The sequence below is a fragment of the Odocoileus virginianus genome, chromosome 8, assembly GCF_023699985.2.
Source record: "Odocoileus virginianus isolate 20LAN1187 ecotype Illinois chromosome 8, Ovbor_1.2, whole genome shotgun sequence".
NCBI classification, from domain to species: Eukaryota; Metazoa; Chordata; class Mammalia; order Artiodactyla; family Cervidae; genus Odocoileus; species Odocoileus virginianus.
In genome coordinates, this window is record NC_069681.1 from 14128379 (window position 1) to 14151521 (window position 23143).

General features: G+C 42.1%; 2 protein-coding genes across 6 annotated transcripts in view; one reads left to right on the forward strand and one right to left on the reverse strand.

Moving 5' to 3' along the window:
• The window catches only part of NUFIP1 (nuclear FMR1 interacting protein 1), a 29636-nt gene extending 15806 nt beyond the window's left edge, over positions 1-13830 (reverse strand). The window contains exons 1-5 of the mRNA XM_070471195.1: positions 13382-13830; positions 12316-12398; positions 10763-10861; positions 10136-10198; positions 9315-9391 (exon numbers count right to left, since the gene is read on the reverse strand). Coding sequence (XP_070327296.1) covers positions 9315-9391; positions 10136-10198; positions 10763-10861; positions 12316-12398; positions 13382-13787 — 728 coding nt within the window. The 5' untranslated portion in view covers positions 13788-13830. The remainder of the gene's footprint in view (positions 1-9314; positions 9392-10135; positions 10199-10762; positions 10862-12315; positions 12399-13381) is intronic.
• A 76-nt stretch (positions 13831-13906) lies between these two features.
• GPALPP1 (GPALPP motifs containing 1) overlaps positions 13907-23143 on the forward strand; it is a 33300-nt gene continuing 24063 nt past the window's right edge. For all 5 annotated transcript variants that reach the window (XM_070471196.1, XM_070471197.1, XM_070471198.1 and 2 more), the window contains exons 1-3: positions 13907-14097; positions 21534-21666; positions 22687-22791. In XM_070471196.1, the coding sequence (XP_070327297.1) occupies positions 14010-14097; positions 21534-21666; positions 22687-22791 (326 nt within the window). In that variant the 5' untranslated portion in view covers positions 13907-14009. The remainder of the gene's footprint in view (positions 14098-21533; positions 21667-22686; positions 22792-23143) is intronic.

Below are 23143 nucleotides of genomic sequence, written 5' to 3' on the forward strand. Positions count from 1 at the left end.
TAACAGTTTTGGTTTAACTAAAAATGAGTGACACAGTAAATTGATATAAACTTTTAATTCCTTCTAGATTTTTTTAAGGGTAACAAAAGTAGACTACAACGATGCTACTCCAGATTTTTTCAGGGTAAAAAAAGTAGGTCTACAATGATGTAGACCAGTGGCCAGTCCACAAACTCTGCTACCAGGTAAGGAACTTACAGTAGAATGCAAGTCAAATATATAATGTGATGAAATGGATGTAATTCATATGTTTGGCACATATCCATAAATACTGTAAGGAAAAAATGTATTTTCTTAGGCATGTACTTATGCAAACACATACTAGTAGGTATATCCAAAGTTACCAAGATAAGGAAGAGACACTTCTCAAAAAATAAACAGTCTACCAGGAAGGACAAGAAAAGCATGGTTATTTCTAAAAGAACAACTATAACAAGGTACAAAATAAAATAAGCACCCCCTTGGGAGTACAAAGATTGGAGGGTGGGGAGGAAAGATCATTATCTAGATGAAGAGATCCACAAAGAAAGGAACACGAAAGACACTGGCCTTAAATGGTGTTACCAGACACAAATCCAATGGGAGAGCGTCAGTGTTCTAAGCAGAGCAGACAACGCAGACAAACCAAGGTCTAAAAGTGTGAGAGATGCCCAGGGAGTGGCAAGTGGTTCATTTTGGATGCAACAGTTACAGGCAATCAGACCAGAAAGGGAGGCGGGGGCCCAAATGTGCCTTGAATGCCAGACTAGAAAGCCTATTTTTGATTCAGGGGTGATGGGGAGCCACTGAAAGTTATGAACAGGGAGAGAGATGAACAAGGCAGTGAGTGAGATTAAATCTGACAGCAGTGTGCAAGATGAATTGCTCTGACAAAGCTTTCTTTGTTCCTTGGCACAGCTGTGGGGAAATGGAGGCACCAAACTTGGTGGTGAGAGGAACAGATCCTAGGAGGGCGAACACAGAAGCTCTCCTACCACTCAGCCTGGCTGCTCATCAGAATGAATTCTGAGAAACATCAACACACCGCGTTCTGCCATTATTTCGAGGACACTGTTTCCACCCTTCTTTTTATAACATCTGCATCACTGGTGTGCACAGCTCAGACAATATGCAGCTCATGGGGTGGGCACATTGGAAGATAAGAATGGAAATGACAGTGAGTAAGCGGTGAAGTAATTAGAAAAAAAAGCGATGGATTTCAGTGAGGACAGGACAAAGCAATCTATCCAGCCAAGAAAAATGAACTTCATAAATAAAACATGATTAATGTACAAGCTATAAATAAACATAAGAGGAAAAGACCAAGGTCACAGGAGATAAAAATCTGACAGCCAGTCAGCACCGCATGACTACACTTTCGGAAAGCAAATAGAAGGACTCCAGTACAGGTACAAGTGTGAAGTCCTCCTCTCACGACACTCAAAAGTGATCAAAAACTCTCAGGGTGATACAGCCAGCTTTGTACTGCTAAACTGAAAAGGAATGCTGAGGAAAAATCAAACTTGGGAGGGATTCAGAAGGGACTCACAGATGATTAACAGGACGAAAAATAAAACCTCCGAAGAAAGATGAAGGGAACTGGAACAACTTGCAGGCTTTAAAAGAGGAAGAGAAGTGACAAAAACACCACAATCTTAAGAAGATGGCCGACAGCTGTTTGCCATCTGAAGACAAACTCCACATAAGCAGAGATGACGAGGGAAAAGGTGATGACTTTCACAGGCCCCACAGTGTCTAGACATGTAACGCACAGCTACTCAACACTTCTCACATCTCTGAAATTCACTTATTCTTACTACTTGTGTTTCTTTAACATTTCTCTTCTGAGCATTGCAGACCAACCCTGACTTAACATGTTGGGCTATATGCTAAACACAAGGACGTGGTCCTACAGTGGTTCGTGAATAAGTAAGCAGACGGTGTGGAAGTGCTTCTCAGATAAGGAATATACAGAATTTGTGATAGCAAGTGGATTTTAGGTGAGATACAAGAAAGTATCCCTTAAATGAGACATCAAGAATGTTGTGGAAATTCCTTTGGTGGAAGTCTTTAAAAAAAAAAACCGCTCACTTTTTCTTTCTGGCTGATTAAAGTTATCACTTTCCTAAAGGTAGTGGCTGTTTATAACCCTCCCAAAGTTGTAAGATTTTGTTTTTCAGTGCTTAAATAAAACTTTCTTCCCCAAAGTTATACCACTCCCAGGAACACAAGACCTAGTTATACATACAACGATCATCAGGAAGCTCCTTCCAGCAACATACTACTGAGACACAAGATTAAGGAAAAGTCTGGATCTTGGATATAGACACAGTTCAGGTTTCTAAAGTACACAAACACACAGCAAACTGTTGAAAAAATATCACAAATGGTCTTACACTGACTGCACAGTTACATAATGATAAAGCTTAGTTCAATATCTCCTGGTAAAGAATGGATGTTATGAAGCTATAAAGACTGTGAGAAGTGATATTTTCACAGTTGGTTTCTCTATTTTTATCACTTTTCTCCCTACTTCCACCTTTCCCCAAAACCCCAAAAGGAAACGACCCTGAAACTGTAACACTTTTTTTCTTTCTCTTTCACTTCTTAACTCCTCTTTGCCTTCCCCTTGCTTAAGCCATAAGCCTCCAGTGACAGCTCTTGAGCCCCAGAGTCAATAAATGGGCAACATGGAACCAATATTTATCTTGGCACATCTCATTCTGGTTGCATCTTACCCTTTCCTTCTCAAATCACCCACTCACTGGCTTTTCCCTTAAGCCTGTTCTCTAGAAAAACACAATCTCTCCGGACTCTCACTGAACCACAGCTGCTTCAACCCGACTACATTTTTATTTCAAAGTCTTTTCAAACTTCAAAAAGACGTAGCATTCTTCAGGAGCACACCCCAGCTGCTGGAATTCTGCAAGAACTGGGGGCGCAACTGTTCAGCGTTTCCTCAGAGCCAGTTAACTGCTGCAGTAAATAACACAGAGCTACTCCACCTAGTGGACACCCCATCGGCTCTGAAGTGGGTTTCAGTCTTGAAAAGCCAGGCTTTGGAAATGAACCTCTCTCACTCAATTTTCCCTAATGCCAAATCATACAGCGCTTGTACCCCCAGAAGATGGGAATGAAGAAAGAATCACTTTGAGTTTTTTCGGCTGCAATTTCTTTTTTTGCAGATTATTAGTGGAAAGCCTTAAGGTTTTAACTGAACAGAACTCCATATGTTTGTTGGAACTACACATTAAAAAAGGATAAATACCACCTTAAAATAAATTGGGGTGGGGAGAGGGGTGGCATGACCTCTCTTACAAGAAGTCTTACAAAACGATCTGATTGCTCTGCCTTCAAAAGACACCAGGTATCCCTTGACTGACAGTGTTAGCGCCATGTGGCAAAAATGAAGACTTCTGTTGCCTGTGGTCTCCTGGCGATTTCTAGATCTTCCTATGTCTCCTATTAGAGTGAGGGTCTTAAGGGCAAGAGTACTCCTGTTTTTCAGGAACCTTGGTCATATACAAAACAATCTTTGCCTTTTCAAATACCGAATGCTATGCTGTGCTAAGTCACGTCAGTTGTGTCCAACTCTTTGCAACTCTATGGACTGTAGCCCACCAGGCTCCTCTGTCCATGGGATTCTCCAGGCAAGAATACTGGAGTGGGTTGCCATGCCCTACTCCAGGGGATCTTCCTGACCCAGGGATCGAGCCTATGTCTCTTACGTCTCCTGCATTGGCAAGTAGATTCTTTACCACTAGCACCACTTCAGTTCAGTTGCTCAGTCGTGTGCGACCCCATGAACCACAGCATGCCAGGCCTCCCTGTCCATCACCAAATCCCGGAGTTCACCCAAACTCATGTCCATTAAGTCGGTGAGGCCATCCAACCATCTTATCCTCTGTCATCCCCTTCTCCTCCCGCCCTCAATCTTTCCCAGCATCAGGGTCTTTTCAAAAGAGTCAGCTCTTCGCATCAGGTGGCCAAAGGATTGGCGTTTCAGCTTCTGCATCAGTCCTTCCAAAGAACACCCAGGACTGATCTCCTTTAGGATGGACTGGTTGGATCTCCTTGCAGTCCAAGGGACTCTCAAGAGTCTTCTCCAACACCACAGTTCAAAAGCATCAATTCTTCTGCGCTCAGCTTTCTTTATAGTCCAGCTCTCACATCCATACATGACTAATGGAAAAACCACAGCCTTGACTAGACGGACCTTTGTTGACAAAGCAGTGTCTCTGCTTTTTGATACGCTATCTAGGTTGGTCATAACTTTCCTTTCAAGGAGTAAGCATCTTTTAATTTCATGGCTACAATCACCATCAGCAGTGATTTTGGAGCCCAAAAAAATAAAGTCAGCCACTGCTTCCACACCTATTTGCCATGAAGTGATGGGACAGGATGCCATGATCTTAGTTTCTTGGGAAGCCCCAAATACTGAATGTTTACCTCTAATTTCAAACTAAACTCTTGTCAGGAAGTTATTTAAAGCTATAAAGTATATCAACATAAATTCAAAGGTGGCTGAGACTTCTTGATTATATTAGCAAACCAAACTGGTCTTCCACCAGGGACTTTAGATAAATACACACTACCTAAGCTAGCTCACATGTTACTATTCCTTAAGTCTCTCTAGCCAGTGGAGTTTTTTCTTTTAAAGCACTTGCTGCACAAAAGCCACAAGGTGGCAGAGCTGACGTTCACATGAGGAAAGCTACTGCAGAAAGGAACGCGTTCAAATACAGATCAGCTTGGTTTGTCTCAGTGATGACCTGTCTGTCCTGTGAGATGAGCGTTTACTGCTCAAAACCACAGCAGTTTAAGTACCACTAATTACATTAATTCCAACTATCATTACTAATCAGATCAACACTGCCCAATTTCTTTAACAATGATATACAATTTATAACATAAATTAAATATATGAATCTCAGTACAATTTCTCCAACCGCTTACTTTGAAGTACCAAAGCAGAATTACACCCACAATAAAAATATATTCAAGTATCATTTACATATGTCAACATCTATGTTGTTATTGTTCAGTTGCTAAGTCACGTCCAACTCTTAGCAGCAGACCAGGCTTCTTTCCAGGCCTTCACTATCTCCCTGAATTTGCCAAGATTTGTGTCCACTGAGTCGGTAATGCTATCTAACCATCTCATCCTCTGCTGCCCTTTTCTCTTTTTGCCTCACAATCTTTCCCAGCATTAACATTTATAACCATCCCTCGTATCTATGCCACCATGGGATAGAAACAGTCACATAAAGTGTGGGTATTAACATTTCTAAAGATTGTAATTTTTTTTAAAGACTCATAAGCAAAAAAGTTCATCAACAGGACCAGAATAAGGGGCATCTACACCAAATAGGCAGAGGGGATACCATATTCAAAGAAGGACAAGATATTCCTCTAGACGGGTGAGGAAAAATATTCCCCCAAATTTAGGCTGGCAGGATTTCAGCTGGACTAAAGCAGTGAGCAGAACTTCAAGGCTGGAAAAGGTAAGATTTTCTAGAAGCAGCAGCATGATCAAAACTGAAGCTAAAAGTTCAAAGAACCTGCTTGGGATAGGGTAAAAGGAAAAAAAAGTCTGGCTGGGACAAAGAATTCCTATAAGCAAGCAACGTGCAATTAATCAGAAAAGACAAGACGTATGAAGCCCACCTCATACTCCTCTCACTGTCAGTTCCAAGGCATTCTGTTTTCACTGGCATTTGAGTTGCCTAAAATAAAATCAGCTTAACAAATTTATTTTTAAATTTTATTCTACATAGTCACCTATATAACTAAGAAATACATGCATATTAGCATCTATTTTGCATGAAAAAAAAAAACAGCAAATGCAAAGAGAATAACCTAACCTTGCTGGTCAAGTCAATTCCTTAAGTGTGATAACACTGCTGAGTATTCACCTGCGGAGCACACTTAAGCTGTGTGGTTTTCTTCAACAACACTGAGCAACTGAGGCAGAGCTGAGACTTTTGCCGGTGGGTGCGATGAAGAGCAACGGAATGAGGGGGCTGAGCGGCTGGGAGGGGTGGAAGGGATTTCAACTTGGCAGGAGGCCAAGAGGGAAGAGCGGTGAGGAGAAAAGAAGGTGAAGGGGGTGAGAGATGAGGTCTCAAGTCGTCCAGGACTGGTGCCTCTCCCAGCGGTAGAAGGGACAGGGAGAGAAGAGAGCTGGGCAGAACAGAAGTTAGGCCCAAAGACGAGCAAGCCCAACTTTGGGACCTCTGGGGCAGAAAGCCCAGATCAGATCCATGGAGCGACCGTGAAAGTAAGTGGCAGAAACTGCATGGAGATGAACGGCCCTGGAAACTGGAAGGTAAACAGGTGCCGGATGAACTCTACGGTAAACTGGGAGTCCCAAAAAGTCAGTGGAATTCAAAGTATACACACTTCCGGTGGAACTGCAACCCCAATGGCCAAGACAATGACAATCCGTCTTGTGAAGAATCACGCAGAAGGGTGCGAGAGCTGCAGAAAGCTGTAGAGACAGAGGGTGGGGAACCCCAAGAAGGGCCAAGCAGCAATCGTCTGGAATCCGCATCAAGGCGGCCCTATATGTCGCAAAACCAGTCACTCTAGGGGTTTGTTTTATTTGACCTTTCCACAGCAATCTGCACTGATCTCCACATTTCCTGTCTTGAAATCCTCCCCTCTCCTGGCTTCCACAACAGGTCCCATTCTGAGTTTTCTTCTACTTCTCTGGCTCTTGCTCAGCAGGCTTGGTTTCACTCCCTGTCACACTATCTTCCCTCTCTGTAGGTGGAGTAGAAAGGGAAGATAGCGTGACAGGGAGTAAAACCAACCAGTTTTCATATAAACTGAGAAAACTGGACCCACTGTTCAATTTCTACTCTGTAGCTGTTTGACTCTCCCACAATCCTCCACTCCACCCTCCTTTTCAGCGTCTAAGAAGGAGGCCCTCATCTAGTCTGGAAGAGTGGAGTGTTCCTTGACAAAGCGAGGCTGAGTAGAACCTGGGCCTGATTGGGAACTTAGTTCCTAATGTCTTCTGAATTCACGGTTTCGTGATTTTCAAATGTCTCTCTCTAGCCAATCTGGTCTGAGTCACAATGCCTACACAGCATCTTCAAATAGATGTCTTGGAATTCCCTCACACTCAGTGAGGTCTCAGAGCAACACCCCACACCCCATCCTCTTCCAGGGTCCCTGTCTCAGTCACAGGCGCCACCTCATCCCAGCAACTTGGAGTCTCCTCCAAACCTCTTCCCTCCTCAACCTCACATTCACTCAATCACCAAACAGCGCCTACCTTCATCTCCCAAGTGTTCTCTATCCACCTCCTCTCTGTCCCACTTCCATCTCTCAAAGGCATCTCTTACCAATGCCCATGCCAACCTGTCTGAGTACTAGTCCCTGCCCCCCCTTACTTCTTCCCAACTAGGTCGAAGTTCAACTCAACGTCCCTTCATCAAGGAACACCCCACTCCTCCCGACTAGATGACATCCTTCCTCTTATATGCAGAGGAGGAAGGTGGAGTGGAGGATCTGGGGAGAGTATAACAGCTACAGAGTTTAATAATGGGTCCAACTTTCTCAGCTTACATAATGACTTAATTTAAACAACTGCTAGAGATAAAAGAACCAAAGATGGCAAATCAGCGACTCATTTCATACCTTCCCTATTGCCTTAAGTGAACGCAAGACTTGAGAGATTAAACAGCTTACACAGTTAACTTCTGAGTTGTTTTATGTGTAGTGTAGTGTGTTGGTTGCTCAGTTGTGTCCAACTCTTTGCAACTCCATGGACTGTTAACCCAGCAGGCTCCTCTGTCCATGGGATTTTCCAGGCAAGAATACTGGAGTGGGTTACCATTTCCTTCTCCAGGGGATCTTCCCAACCAAGGAATCGAACTTGGGTCTCCTGCATTGCAACCAGATTCTTTACTCTCTGAGACATCAGGGAAGCTGGGAGTTGCTTCATAATCATTGCTAACTAGTAACTATCATCATTCTCCTCAAAAAAATTAAACATCTATCAACACAACACTGGCTAGCACCACTGAGCTGCAACAATTCTGACTGACCAAAGTCAGAGCAAAGTCAGTGGGAGAAAGTCAGTGGGGAAAAACTTTTGCAGATAGGACACTTCTGATTCATCTAACAGGATATAATCTTCAATACCATCATCACCAGGGCCTCAAAAACTAAGTATCAGGACGTGGAGCTAACTCTTCCTGTTTGATTATTCCTCTGTGCAAATTTTTTAGTATATGTGCTGCTGAAGTGAGCACTCCTCCGTGCAAAATAATGAGAAAAAGACACAACCAACAGATAAAGAACAAACAAGTAAAACAAACAAAAACCAAAAAAAACGAATGAAGTGCAATCACGAGAAAAACATTATACCTGTAAAGAAGCCACCTAGAAGAGATAAGGCGCTTTACATGCACCGCTTTGAATTTTTCACTAAGTCAAATCATGGCACGGTCCCAACTCCTTTGATTTCTAAGTCTGACTATGCCACAGCTAAGGCTTCTTATCAATGCCAAGACTGGTTCCTCTCATGTGAAGTTGAAGTTAGTTGCTCAGTCAAGTCCGAGTCTTTGTGAACCCATGGCTGTAGCCCACCAGGCTCCTCTGTCTATAGAATTCTCCAGATGGGAAACCTGGAGTGGGTAGCTTTTCCCTTCTCTAGCGGATCTTCCCGACCCAAGGATTGAATCTGGGTCTCCTGCATTGCAGGCAGATTCTTTACCATCTGAGCCACCAGATTCTTCCCATACTGCACCATTACCACGTCACTGTACTCCCTCTGCCTAGCATACTGAAAGCATTCAACCACTTTTTAAAAAATAATCAAAACAACAAACATAGCAAAGTATTAAGCTTTCTTTTTTTTAACATAGCACCACCCATCACTGCCTTGTATTGAACATCAAACTGAGGGGGCACATAGAGGCTCCCCTCAAAGAGCAAAGTCCCATTATGACATCACTTATTTATCAAGAGTTCCTATTAGGTCTACCAAAAGCTACATTTAACAATAGCCTCATATAATACAGTTCACAGTCCCATTTCCTAGCAGCAAGATTATAAGAGAATGAAATGAATCAAAACTACAATAATAAAAACTGTGTGATTATCATACACCAAGTAACAACACTCTCTAAGTCACTGTAAACCAATTCTGAGAACAACAACAAAAGTTAGGACTGGCCATTTTGAGCCAAACATCTAATGTTATAAAAGATCAAATTTCCTTTTTCAAATTGTCCTTAGGGCCAGATGGTCTTTATTTTGAAGTACTCAGACCTGCCAGGGTAAAAGAAAGTTGCTGTGCAAGTTCTGAACTCTTTACTTACTTTCTTCTTTCTTCCCTCCATCTTGCAATCTCCTCTGGAGTGTCTAACTTGATTTTCTTCATACCAGGAGCATGCATCTAAGGGGAAAAGGCCTGGTGAATATCAGGAAGCATACTGTATGCTTTTGACTAAATCTGAAGAATTATAGGGGATAATGAAGATGCTGTACCCAACAGTACATTTACTAGGAGAGACAATTTTAAAACTAAGCAAGCAAAAAAACAAAAACAAAACTATAAAAATAAAAAATAAAAAAATTTTAAAAATAACAAAACTATAAAAATAAAAAAACAAAACAGGTTTTACCTATCCTTATTATGACTTTTCCTTTAAAGGAAAGTCCTTTTCCTTCTTTCATATCTTTAGTGCTATTGATTAAAAAGAAAAGCAAGCCATGATATAATCTCGGTTATAAAGCAAATGTCATCAATTCTTGAGTAATATTATATATTAATATGACTGACCGACCAACTATAGTTGAGGGAGTTAGCTAGAGAAATGATGAGTACACAAAACAATCTGAAACAGCAGAGTTTAGTAAAACAAGCAAGGAATTTGCAGCTAAGAAACCCAAGTGCAAGAATAAGTTCTGAGGCCCTGGGCAAATCATTTTATAAATCTGTTAAACAGGGCCAAGATTTATCTAGTCCACAGTGGATGATGAGGATGAAATTGAATAATGGATTATAAAAATGCCTTACCAAGTTCAAAGGCTCATCAATGTTGCTGATTATTAGGCTATGTAGATAAAGTGCTATGAAGATAACAGATCAATGAAATAAAAAGAGCGTGTATCAAAGAAAAAAAAAACAACAACTTACATTCCTCCAATGGAACTGGACAATCTTCTCATGCGCACTAAAAGAGCAATCTACCTCAGGGCACTGTAAGGAGTTTGTTTTTAAAAAAAAAAAAAAAAAAGACTCAATTCAACATTTCCCATAAAAAATGTACCCTTCTACTATACAGACAGACATATTCTGGCATTATTACCTAGTATCCTGTCTATGTGGTGTTATCCATGAATACTTAAAACAATAGCAAGACAAACTCACTCCAAAACCAAGTTGTGCTCTAAAAGTATATAGTACAGTAATACATAGCATTCACTTTTCCATTTGAGTGAACGCAGTACATCAGCAATGTTGTAAAATGTTATTTCCTCAAGTCGAGCATGACCTACAAACTGAAGAGCACTTACCCAACTAAGAACTTCCTAACGTTTTTCCTTCTCAACAGCTGCCAGACCTCCCTTCGCCTCTGCCATCTTACCGACTCCTAAAGCGGAGGCTTCCCACCCTCAAACTGCAAATCCCAGGGTTATTGTCTCAACTTGCCTTTAAACAACATTTCTATGATAACTCTAAACTTTTACAGGAAGAAAGCTCAGAATTCCTACCAAATACACCCATTTTGCTAAATAAAATCAGGATAACCAAGAAACCTACTTTTGTATGTTCAGACATATGTTTATCATACTTTTCTTGATTTTTAAAACCACGATCACAGGTATCACAAAAATAGTGAAAAACAGGTTCCTTTCTTTTCTGCAAATAAAAATGAAGAAGCATTAGGCTTTGGATGAGAACTCAATCAGCAGTAAAAATATGCAGGTTTTGATTTTTCATATACTCTTACACGTGGGAGAAACTTCTGAATATATTTCTAATGAAGGGGTGATTCTGTTTCTTCAACACATACATTAGAAAAAGCCAGGTTTGTTAAAAAAAAAAAAAATTAAGACTTCCCTGGTGGTCCAGCAGTTAAGATTCTGTGCTTCCAATGTGGCGGGCAAGGTCTGATGCCTGTTCAGGGCTACCCAGGTGGTTTAGTGGTAGAGAATCTGCCTGACAATACAGGAGATGCAAGAGATGAAGGTTTGATCCCTGAGTCAGGAAGACCCACAGGAACAGAAAATGGCAACCCGCTCCTCGTTTCTTGCCTGGGAAATCCCATGACAGAGGGGCCTGGTGGGCTACAGTCCATGGGGTCAGAGTCAGACGTGACTGAGTGACTGAGCAGGCACGCGGGGAACTAAGATCCCACATGCCACAAGACATGGCCAAAAAAATAAAATTTAATCTGAATAGAGTTAATATTAACCATGAATAGATTTCAAATTGGTAATCTAATTAAAATGCAGTAGAGCATATGTCAAAATAACCTAAAAGTAAATATTTGTAAACACAGCATTTCTTCCTTTAGGATAAATAAAAAAGTGTGTGTGTGTATATATATATATATATAAAACTACTAAATGAGAGAAAGTAACTAGGTAAATATTAGTTATTTTCTTATTCCCAATTTACTATTTTTATGTTCAAACATAAAACAAAAAAGATTATTACAATGATAAGACTATATAGGAAGTAGACTCCAATTGTTCAATGTTGAGATTATGTTATTAGATATATTACACATTCACAGTATTTTGTAAATATCAGCAACACAGTTTTGATACCAACATGAAGGGTAGTAATTTCATGATGTAGATCTTATTCAATTTATTCTAATGACATTATTTATACATCTTAAAAGTCGAAAGACCAGACTGTTAAGCTACATCAGAATAAAGGAAATCTATTTTAAGGCTCAGTTTCTGAACATAATCAAGGGTTGAAAACACACAAAAACTTTTCATTTCATCCTTCCCCTCCCAATCTGCTAGTAAAATAAATATATATATTATGTATAAGTATATATCTTTTACTTCATTGAAATTCAATAACATTTACATTTATCTGTAATCATAATTGCCCATATTTACTCCTGATACTGTATGTAAATAGATTGACTGTTTTTTTTCTACAGTTTCTCCATTTTTTCACAAGAAGATTTTGCTTGAAGTTTTTACTTACAGCCAAGACCCTTAAAGATTCTTTTACAGCAAAGCTATGGTGAGTCAATGATGAATGCAAAACAGAGACAGTTATGACAGATGAGATATGAAGCAGTGACATAGGGACCAAAGTGTCACATTTTAGAAGATCTTTAAAAATACCTTTTTTTTCTGTTTTCTTCTGGGAGAGACACTGAAGTCATTGACCCTTGCATCATGCTTTCGTGGAAAATAAGTTTGTTTAACTGGAAAACAAAAAGATTCATAAATGTTAAAAACTGTAGGATTATTTAATATTTTGCTAGAGCACATCATAAATACTTGAGTTACAATAGTGGCAGCCCACTAGAATCCTCCTGCAATGCAGGAGACCCAGGTTTGATCCCTAGGTCAGGAAGATCCCCTGGAGAAGGGAATGGCAACCCAATTCAGAACTCTGGACTGGAGAATTCCAGGGACAGAGGAGCCTGTCAGGCTACAATCCGACAGGACTGAGCGACTTTCACTTTCACCCTTTCTAGGAAGAATAGTGATTTACACACAGTTCCTGCCTCAAGGCCTCTGCACTTACAAGTCTCTCTGCCTGCATGGCTAAGCCCCAGACATATGCACTGCAAGAGACTCGGGTTCCATCCCTGCAGCGGGAAGATCCCCTGGAGAAGGAAATGGCAACCCAGTCCAGTATTCATGCATGGGGAATCCCATGGACAGTTGAGCCTGGGGGGCTACAGTCCATGGCGCCGCAGAGAGTCAGACACGACTTAGCTACTAAACAGTAACAACTGATCCCTCACCTCCCTTAAGTCTCTGCTCCAAAGTGACCTTACTCACGACTGACACTGACATTTAAAACTGCACTGCCTGTGACTCTGCTTTCTCTCTCCACAGCACTCACTGCCTTCTAATAGGCACTGCTTTCTTTTGTTTATTGTCTCCGTCATCTTACACCAGGAGATGTCAAGGCCTAAGATAAGGATTTCTGAATGTTTTGCTCACTGCTGTACCCTCACGTCCTGGCTCATAGTTGGAATCAACCAAATAATTGCTAAACTAAATGAACAAGTAGGGAACTCGTAACTGTGGAACAAACTGTGAGACATTAATGACCAGACTCCAAGAGAGCAAGGCAGTATCAGAAGAAGAGAAGAGAACAAGGGTGGAAGAGGAGGAGGAAGTAGGGATGGAAAAGAAAGATAAGGGGTGGTACGGAAAGGCGTTAACAACCTACCTGGAGTGCTGTGGGGCTGCTGATGCCAAGGAAAACCACCAGGAGACTGCGTCCAGTACCGTGACGCTGACGCCTGGAAATTCCACGAAGGCTGGCCGTTGAGTTGAGGCTGAGAATCGAGGGGGGACTGGGCGTCAAAGGGGGGCTGCGCCCCGGGAAGAATGTGGGCGTCGAAGGGGGGAGGTGCCCCAGGGAAAGTGCGGGCTTCCGCGCGGGGCTGTGCCTCTAAGGCAGGCTCAGACCCTGCTGCGGGAAGCGACGAAGGCGGCGGCGGCGGCGGCATCGCCCACAGCATCCAGTTGTTCGGCCGCGAGGCTCGGTCGCGTAAAGGCCCCAGCGTGGGTGTCAGCTCGGGGGCTGGGAACCACCCGGCGGGAGGCACGGCACCATCAGCCGGCTCCCCCATCGCCACCCGCCTGGTAGTCAACCCGGCGTGCGAGTGCGCAGCAAGCCTTATGCGTCACTTCCGTTACCGCCAATAGCAAAGATCAACCAATCACAAGCTGAAGTGTCATCGGCCGGCGCCGGAAGAGCTTCCCTCGCGTTCGGCGGCTCGCGGGCTGCCCGTCTTGGAGTTCTGACTCGGCTTGGAGATACTTGTGTACGCCTGCAGTGTCTGACCCCGCGGATGGCGAGGGATCTGATTGGGCCGGCCCTGCCGCCCGGCTTCAAGGCCGGCGGGTCGGCGGAGGACGAGGAGCGGGACTCCAGCCCCGGTAAGCGGCGGCGAGTTACCCGCCCGCCAGCCTCTCCCGCCCAGTCTCTGGCCTGGCCCTGGTCCCGACGCCTGGGAGGGCGGACGCCTGGCTAGTGGGCGCGGCCGGGTCCGAAGTAACTCTCCTTCCCAAGTGGAGTCCTAGGGGCTGCAGAAACTATCTTTGGCCTGTAACCATTATCACAATGAAGTATCCGCACTTAGCGCTTAATGGACTGCACCCTCAGCTAAACCGTCGATACGCATTTCAGTCCTTTAACCCTCCTGGCCACTGCGTAAGGTAACTATTCTTCGGTGATACGGATGGGGACACTGAGACTCGGGCTGTTGCCCATGGCGCATCGCTGGTTAAGTGGCAGAGCCCTATTTAGAGCGAAGCCCGTGCTCCGAACCTCTGTGCTGTCTTGCCTTCTGACGTACAATGAATGCTCTTGGATCTTGCAGAATCTTTCCCTCAAGCTCCCGGCCAGCCTTCCTGCCCCTCTCATCCTGTCATTTCATCTGACACACAGTTCAGCGCTCAAACCCGTCCGAATGTCTGCGGAGTTCTTCAGTTCCCTAGGCTCCTTCGGGCTTTGCCCTGCCCTTTTTGACATACCTGACAAACTCCTACCTCATCCTTTGAGCCCTAACTTCAACGTCAGCTCAGTGAAGCCTTTCCAAACTGTCTCGTTCTCCTCTCTACCCATGGGGGAGTTTTTTGTTATGTTTTTTCCTACTTAAATACAACAGGTATTTAATACACTTTTGAAATAATTTGTTGATATAGCTGTCTCCACCCATTGCTCAGTAATCTTCTAGTCTTAACACATAACTGGTATCTCGTATTTGCCAAAGAAAAAGATTCTCGGAGCCCTCCCTGAGCATCCATCTCCTTTCATGTTTGTTCTGATGTGTAGCCTGCGGTTGACTGAAGTTAGAAAACAGTAAAGCTGAAGGAATAACCCTCCCATTTCTGAATCTAATTTGCACTCTTGACTACCCAGCGGCCATGTTTCCACCTAGAGATTTTTTTCCAGATCTTGTTTTCGCTGTAGTTTTTAAAAAGTTAAGTGTTTATTTTAGCAAGGAAAGTTCCCTTCAACAATGGTTGAAGAAAAGAGGAGTTAACCCAATTTTTTATTTAGCACACAGGTTTGAGATGGACCAAATTAATTTTATTTGAATACTCTGGAAAACTGAATGTTGGGAAATGTCACCTGAGATCATGTTTAAAAACTGGGGTGAAAATGTTTTCTTGAGACAAGTCCCAACATCCAGATACTGCTTTGTGGAAGTTGAGTGAAACCTGGGCCTTTCTTACTCTGACTTTATTCTCTTCATCTGCAGTGACCTTCATACCACTCATCTCAGCTACACTTGCAGTCACACGCCGGACCTTATTCCATTTCTGAAAAGTTTTTTGGGAAGGGAGGGAGGCACCTCATAGCTTGTGGGATCTTATTTCCACGACCAGGAATTGAACCCAGGCCCTCCACAGTGAGACCATGGATTCGGAATCCTAACCACTGGACCGCCAGGGATTTTCCACATCTCTGAAAACTTAAATTCAGTCTCATTCTCAGCCAGAACCCCTTATTCATACATCATTCTTCCTTGGTTACTCTCGTTGTTCAGTCGCTAAGTTGTGTCCGACTCTTGACTGTGACAAGGTTGCAAAAACCATGGAACTCAACACTCTTTCAGGAAGAGAAGGAGAGAGCAAGAGGAGCTATTTGGGAATCACAGGTTACCTACAGGATGGTCAAATTGTTGTATTAGCTATTGAGTAACTTCTGTATCTGGCAAAGGTGTGGATAAGGCAGAGAAGGAAGGCTGGATCAGTGGTAGTTGTTGTTCAGTCGCTAAGTTGTGTCCAACTCTTTGTGACGCCATGGATTGCTGCATGCCAGGCTCCCCTGTCCTCCACTATCACCCAGGGTTTGCTCAAGTTCATGTCCATTGAGTCAGTGATTCTATCTAACCATCTCATCCTCTGCTGCCCTTTTCTTTTGCCTTCAACCTCTTCCAGCTTCAGGGTCTTTTCCAGTGAGTCGGCTCTTTGCATCAGGTGGCCAAAGGATTGGAGCTTCAGCTTCAGCATCGGTCCTTCCAGTGAATGTTCAGGGTTGATTTCCTTTAGGATTGACTGGTTTGATTGCCTTGCTGTCCACGGGACTCTTAAGGGTCTTCTCCAGCACCACAGTTTGAAAGCATCAGTTTTTCAGTGCTCAGTTGTCTTCATGGTCCAACTCTCATGCCCACAAATGACTACTGGAAGAACCATAGCTTGACTGTACAGACCTTTGTCAGCAAAGTGATGTCTCTGCTTTTTAATTTGTTTGGTTACTCTCATCACAGTTTTTTTTAATCTTTGGTTTTAGTCTCATTGAGCCTCTCTGCCTCAGTCCTAATGGACCTTCTTCCTTTTATTGTTTCTGTCCCTGCTCAACTTAGCCTCTGTGGTCTATCCATTCATCCGTTCTCTTGTCAGTATCTTCCACTGCCTTTTCCCATCCAGTAATTCTATAAATCCATCTGACAAAAATTCCACCCTGGATCAGTCCAGACGTTCACCCCTAGTGAGCCACACCCAGGCTTCCACATGCTGCTAGATGAAACCTCACCCCTCCTCAGGCTATTGCTGCTGCAAACCATAATCTCCTCCCTGGCTGGGTCAGCTCTGCCCTGCTATCCTGTGATGTTTTGCCACACTGCTGTCCGCCCCAGTGATCAACTTTAACTTTTTAAAGCCTACTCTTTCTTCTTTAGCCTCTCTCTCCATCACAGAAAAAGTAGATGCCATCTTAAAAAAACTTCCTCACTTTTCTGGTGCTTTGCCTAAAAACTCTCACCAATTTCACTGTGAAAGTAAACAACCCACCAGTTGTCTCTCAGCACCTTTTTTTAAATAGATTTTTCTGTTTATTTATTTTTGGATGCACTGGGTCTTCGTTGCGGCTTGCGTGCTCTCTCTAGCTGTGACAAGCTGGGCCTGCTCTAGCTGCGGTGCGTGGGCTTCTCCCTGCGGCGGCGTCTCTTGCTGTGGAGCACCGGCTGTCGGGCACACGAGCTTCAGTAGTCTCTGCTCATGGACTCAGTCGCTGTGGCTCATGGCCTCTAGAGTATGAGCTCTGTAGCCTGGTGCACAGGCTTAGCTACCCGGTGGCATGTGGGATCTTCCCAGACCAGAGATGGAACCCAGGTCCCCTGCATGGGCAGACGAATTCTTCACCACTGAGTCACTAAGGAAGTCCCTCTCAGCAGCTTGTTGCTAAATTCAAGGCACTCTTTTCAGTCCTGACCTTGCTTGACCTCACAGCAGCATCCCCCACCCCACTCCCACTCCCATGATCCCTCCTCTCCTCTCTTGGCTCCAGCCACTCGGAGCACATTTCTAGATGCGTCAGAGCCTTCAGCTTGCAGTTCATCGCAGGTGCTTTTCCCTCTGCGTGGACCACGTTTGCCCCAACCCACACTCCCTTTGTCTCGTCTTTTGGCCTCAGCCCACCCACCGCTCTTTCTAAGCAGCTTTCTCTGATGTCACTACCTACCCATCAAAAGACACTGGGATGCTCCCTATTGATATTTCCATGACTTAAGCCTGGCACAGGATCAGCAAGCTTTTCCTGGACCAGACAGTAAATACTTTAGACTTTGCCCGTCAACAGGCAAAATCAAGATTATTGTGAAAGTCTGTATGAAACAAAAGAGAAAACAAATTTCCACAAATGTTTTTTAAGTCTCATTGAATTTGTTGCAGTATAGCTTCTGTTTCATGTTTTGGTTTCTTGGCTGAGAGGCACGTGGGGTCTTCGCTCCTTGGCCAGGAACCGAACCAGTACCCCCTTCATCGGAAGGTGCAGTCTTAACCTTGGGACCACTAGGCAAGTCCCTAAGTTTTTATTGTTGAAATTGAAAACATAATATGAGTATAATTCTTTTGTAGTATAAACATACTTGTGAGAAGAATGGAATTGCTTTAGAGGGAATAACATTTTACTTAATTGGGGTTCAGAGTCAGTGTTTCCTGTTATAATCAATTGCTGATCTGTAAAGAGGTCTGATGTGATATATACTGAGTACTTCTTTTTGTGTCTGCATAATTCTGTCTGATAGGTATTACAAGGGGAACATAATGGAATGTATAAGGCATAATCTGTATTCTTATGGAAGTTGTAATCTGTTGGTAAAATTACTGCTGCAGTGGGAGAGCTGCCTTAATAACACGCATCACTGCTCTAGGAGTGAGATGGAATTGTTCATTACAAGCACCTAAAACAGTATTTTAAGACATTTTCTATAGTTCTGAAGAATGATACCTATAAAAAAGTGAAGCCAGGCATATCCTCAATTTTATTAGAAAGTCTGTAATGGGGCTTATATTGTACTAACTTATGTTTTCAATATTCTTTTTTTAAAGTATTACCATTTCTTAGTATTATTTTATTGTGTAGTAATTATTTCTTTTGACATAACCCAAATGGAAAATAAATAATGCTATATTCTGAATATTACTTTCCTACATTATTTTTCCTGGGATCATTTTTTTAAAAAATAAGGCCTGACATTCTTCTCAGAGGAATTTTGTCTTCATCTTTTTATTCCCGTCTTTAAACATATCCCATGTGTTTCTTTAAAAATTCAAGGCAGATTTATCCCTTAGTTGTAATACAGCACATGTTTAACCCATTTAACCTTTTAATCATTTGAACTTTACAAAAGAATATTAAAACCTCATCTTGATTGGAACAAACCCAAAATTAGCCAGTAGTGTCAAATTGACAAATTACATCGATAACACCCATATATAAGAAAAGGAAGGAGCAAAAGAGAAAAAAAATAAAGAAAAAACTTCCCTCCTTAATATTTAGAAACAAGAAGATGGAAAGAACCAATCATGGGAATGAAATATAATCTCTTAATCTCTCATGGGATTCCCTGGTGGCTCAGAAGGTAAAGCGTCTACCTGCAATGTGGGGGACCCAGGTTCATCCCTGGGTCAGGAAGACCCCCTGGAGAAGGAAACGGCAGCCCACTCCAGTACTGTTGCCTGGAAAATCCCATGGACGGAGGAGCTTGGTAGGCTACAGTCCACGGGGTCACACAGAGTCAGACACGACTGAGCGACTTCACTTAACTCTTAACTTTAATCTCTTTTATGTTAAACTATGACTCCCTAGAATTTTGAAGAAAGGATTATTTGTAGAAGGTGGTGTTCTCCCCTTCTTGCTATATTCTAAAAGGTGCTTTCTCTGGGATTAGTACTACATACAGAGATAAACCAGAAATCAGTAAAGGCACTATTCATCACAATCAGAAGTCATGTAATCTCCATTTGTGGTTGTGGAATATTTACATACTATGACATTAACTATTCTGCAATCTTAAACAGCAGTGGGAGACAGGAGTTCTGTCCCTTAATTCTTAATGTTTTCTGCCTTTTGCTGCTTGATTATTCTTTTCTAGACATGCTGTGTTACAAGTTTAGCATTTTTTTTCTTGAAGTCCTTCCTTTATTTAATGATATATAGAAAAAATGCATCCAATTTGTTAAGACAGGGACTTCCCTGGCAGTCCAGCGGTTAAGACTCCACACTCCCACTGCTGGGGGCATGGGTTCAATCCCAGGTAGGAGAACTGAGATCTCAGATGTTGTGCAGCATGGCCAAAAATCAGTCAATCTTATTTAAAAGAAAAAAGGGAGGGCGTGGCATGGGAAGGTTAAATAACATTCAAACCACACAGCTAATAAGCAGCTGAGCTGGAATTCATGGCTAGAGTCTGACCCCAAAGCATACATTGTAACTAACCCCTTTATACCCTCCAGTTTTGTCTTGTCACTTTGCTTAACTTTGCTTAGCTACACAGGCCTTTTAGTCCCTCAAGCACCTCAAGCTTGTTCTCTCCATAGGACCTTTGCAGCAGTGATTCCCCCATCTAGAATGTTCTTCCCTCAGATTGTTCCATGGCCACTGTCATCATTTAAGTCTCCGTACAAACGTCTTCTCAGGGGGACCTTCCCTGACCTCTGTCTTTAGAATTACCCTCCCACACGTTCACAGTCACCTTTTTAATTTATTTTCTAAGTTATGTCTCTAGAAGTATTTACTCAATAAATATTTGTTGAATGTTGACCCTTTGTTGAATGTTGTTTGGTGTAGTGGTTAAGAAGTTCATATCATAACTCCTCTGTTTAGTTGTGTGAAATTGGGCGAGATACTATCTCCCTCAGTTTCCTTGTCTGCGAGATAGAAGTCATACTGCTGTCCTAATAAGGTTGTTGTCAGAATTAAATAGGTAAATGCACAGAAGTCTCTCAAGTTTTTGTTGCTGTTAATATTGAGGGAATAGCATACCTGGAAAGCTCTTTGGAAAATCATATCTCCAGGTCCTCCGCCAGGCCAACTGAGTCAAAATCTCTGTGGTAAGGGCCCAGGAATCTTTTTTAAAAAAATATTTTGGTGAATTTATTAAACATCCAGGCTTGAGTTTTGGCATCACTGCTTAGAATTGACATAGACAGTTTTACGTGTGTGACATCATGCAATGATAATTTTTGCTGAGCCATAAAGTAAGAGCAGTTGGCTCTGTTAGTGGGCCCAGAAGACCATCATCCCTCCCTCAGCATCCCCACCCCAGTGCAGCCTCCTTCTCTTTTCTGAGTCTCTCTCAGGAAGGAGCAGAATTTAGAGTGTGTCTGCTTTTGTCTCTGCTTGGAAATCATCTTGAACAGAAAACTAACTGAGAAGTATGGTAATGCTCGAAAAGATTATTTTTTTAAGTAGTGATTCTTAGTCAGCAACCAGAATGGATAATTTTGATTTTTAACGTATTAGAGTATGAAATGACAGATTTGTTGTTTGGTTAACTCATTTGTTGTGATGTATTATCTACCATATGCTGTCTGTTAGTAAAAAAGAAATCATGAAACCATTTTGGCAGTTGCACCAACCAAAATTACAACCAATACAAAAACTGTAAGATATCAGGGAAATTACATGCTGTTGCTGTATTTATAAGTTCGGGTTTTTAAATTTTTGTGATCTCATAGTTAATCTCATAGTGTAAGACATGATCTCTGCCTTCCTGGAGTTGGAAAGACTAAACCACTATAGAAGAACAAGAGCAAAGGAGATTAAAGTCCATAATAAATGGTAGCCCGCCAGTGCTGTGAATTTCGGAAAATAAAGTGTGAAATGTCAGCTCGGGCAGCAGTCCCCAGCCTTTCTGGCCCCAGGGACCCGTTTCGGGGAAGACAGTTTTTCCACAGATGGGGTAGGGGGTGGTTTTGGAGTGATCTCAGGCACATTGCATTTATTGTGCACTTGATTATTATTACATGTGCTCCACCTCAGATCATCAGGCATTAGATCCTGAAGGTTGAGGACCCCTGAGCTAAGAGATTCACTGAAACAGTTGTGACTACTTACGACAAACACAAGACATCTTTTTCAGTTGCAGGACCGGCTCTGCCCCCTAATTATAAAAGCAGTAGTTCAGAGTCATCAGACAGCGACGAGGACAGTAGTTCTTTGTCCGAAGAAGGAAATCAAGAATCTGAAGAAGACGACACTGGTCCACCGGCACGGTCAGTCCGTTATTACATTAAATGGTAAACCACGCTCCGAATCTGCTACATATTGGTTAGAGTAGATAGCTAGTAAGGGGCTTCCCTGTGACTCAGGTGGTAAAGAATCTGCCTGCAGTGAAGGAGACCCGGGTTCAATCCCAGGGTCAGGAACATACCCTGGAGAAGGAAATGGCAACCCATTTCAGTATTCTTCCGTGGAGAATCCCATGAACAGAGGAGCCTGGTGGGCTACTGTCCATGGAGTCGCAAAAGAATTGGACACGACTGAGCAACTAACAGTTTCCCAAGGAGCTATCATAACCCGAATTTATACAGCACAAGAAGAAATCACTTCATATTTCATTTCCTCATGAACTATACCTTTTACAGAAAAATGTATCTTGGTAGTATATAGCTCCAGAGATATCAAGAATTTCAATAAACGTCTTATATAAAGAATCTTTCCATAAGGTATTATTGAAGTGATTAAATATTATGAATAAACCATACATCTTCTATTAAAAATTATGTATGCGGTGTGTGCTTTTTGTTTAAGTAAATGAAGAATTCCCCCTGATCTAGCCTTACTCACCCGAGGCCCATGTAGATAAGAAATCAAATCTTTATTATGGGATAGCAAGGGTTTTTTAAATGCATTTTAATGACTAAGGGACAAAAATAGCAACCCTTATGAAAGTGAATTTAAAAGCCAATGTCATAAATTCTTTGCTTAAAAATATCTAGCATGTAGAATATTTGAAACCTCACTGGTTAGAGTCTTTATCAACACAGAAAATACAGAAAATTGATACATCACCGCTGTAGAGAAGTAACCAGTCTCTATTTTAGACCTCTAGTGAATTCCCAGGAAAGATTAGTATAAGATCTGTGGTACCTTTTCTTTTTTGCTTGGCAAGATAAATTTATTGTTTCAGAGTTTATACAACTAGTTGAAGTTAGTATGCCTTTAAAAATTAAAATTTCCCTATGAAAAAACTTCTGACATACATGCATAAAATTACACTACTCTGTTTTCAGAAAACCGAGGAGAAATCAAGATGATGATGACGATGATGATGATGAAGGGTTTTTTGGACCAGCTCTTCCTCCTGGGTTTAAAAAGCAAGATGATTCTCCTCCACGGTAAGAATGTGTACCCTTTCAGGCCAGTCTTTTCTCCTGTCTATTAATTTATTAAAGAGTTGTCTGAAATTTTTGTTTGTTTGTTTGTTTTGTTTTTTAATTTTATTTTTTTGGCTGCGTTGGGTTTTAGTTGCGACGTGTGTGATCTAGTTCCCTGACACAGGATCGAACCTGGGCCACCTGCATTGTGAGCTCAGAGTCTTAACCACTGGACCACCAGGGAAGTCCCTGAAATTGTTTTTTAACTTATATATTTATATAACATTTGAAATAAATTTGAAGTGAAAAAAAATTTTAAATCCACATAAGAAAAATAAATTATTTACATGTTTATGACACTTAACAATTCATG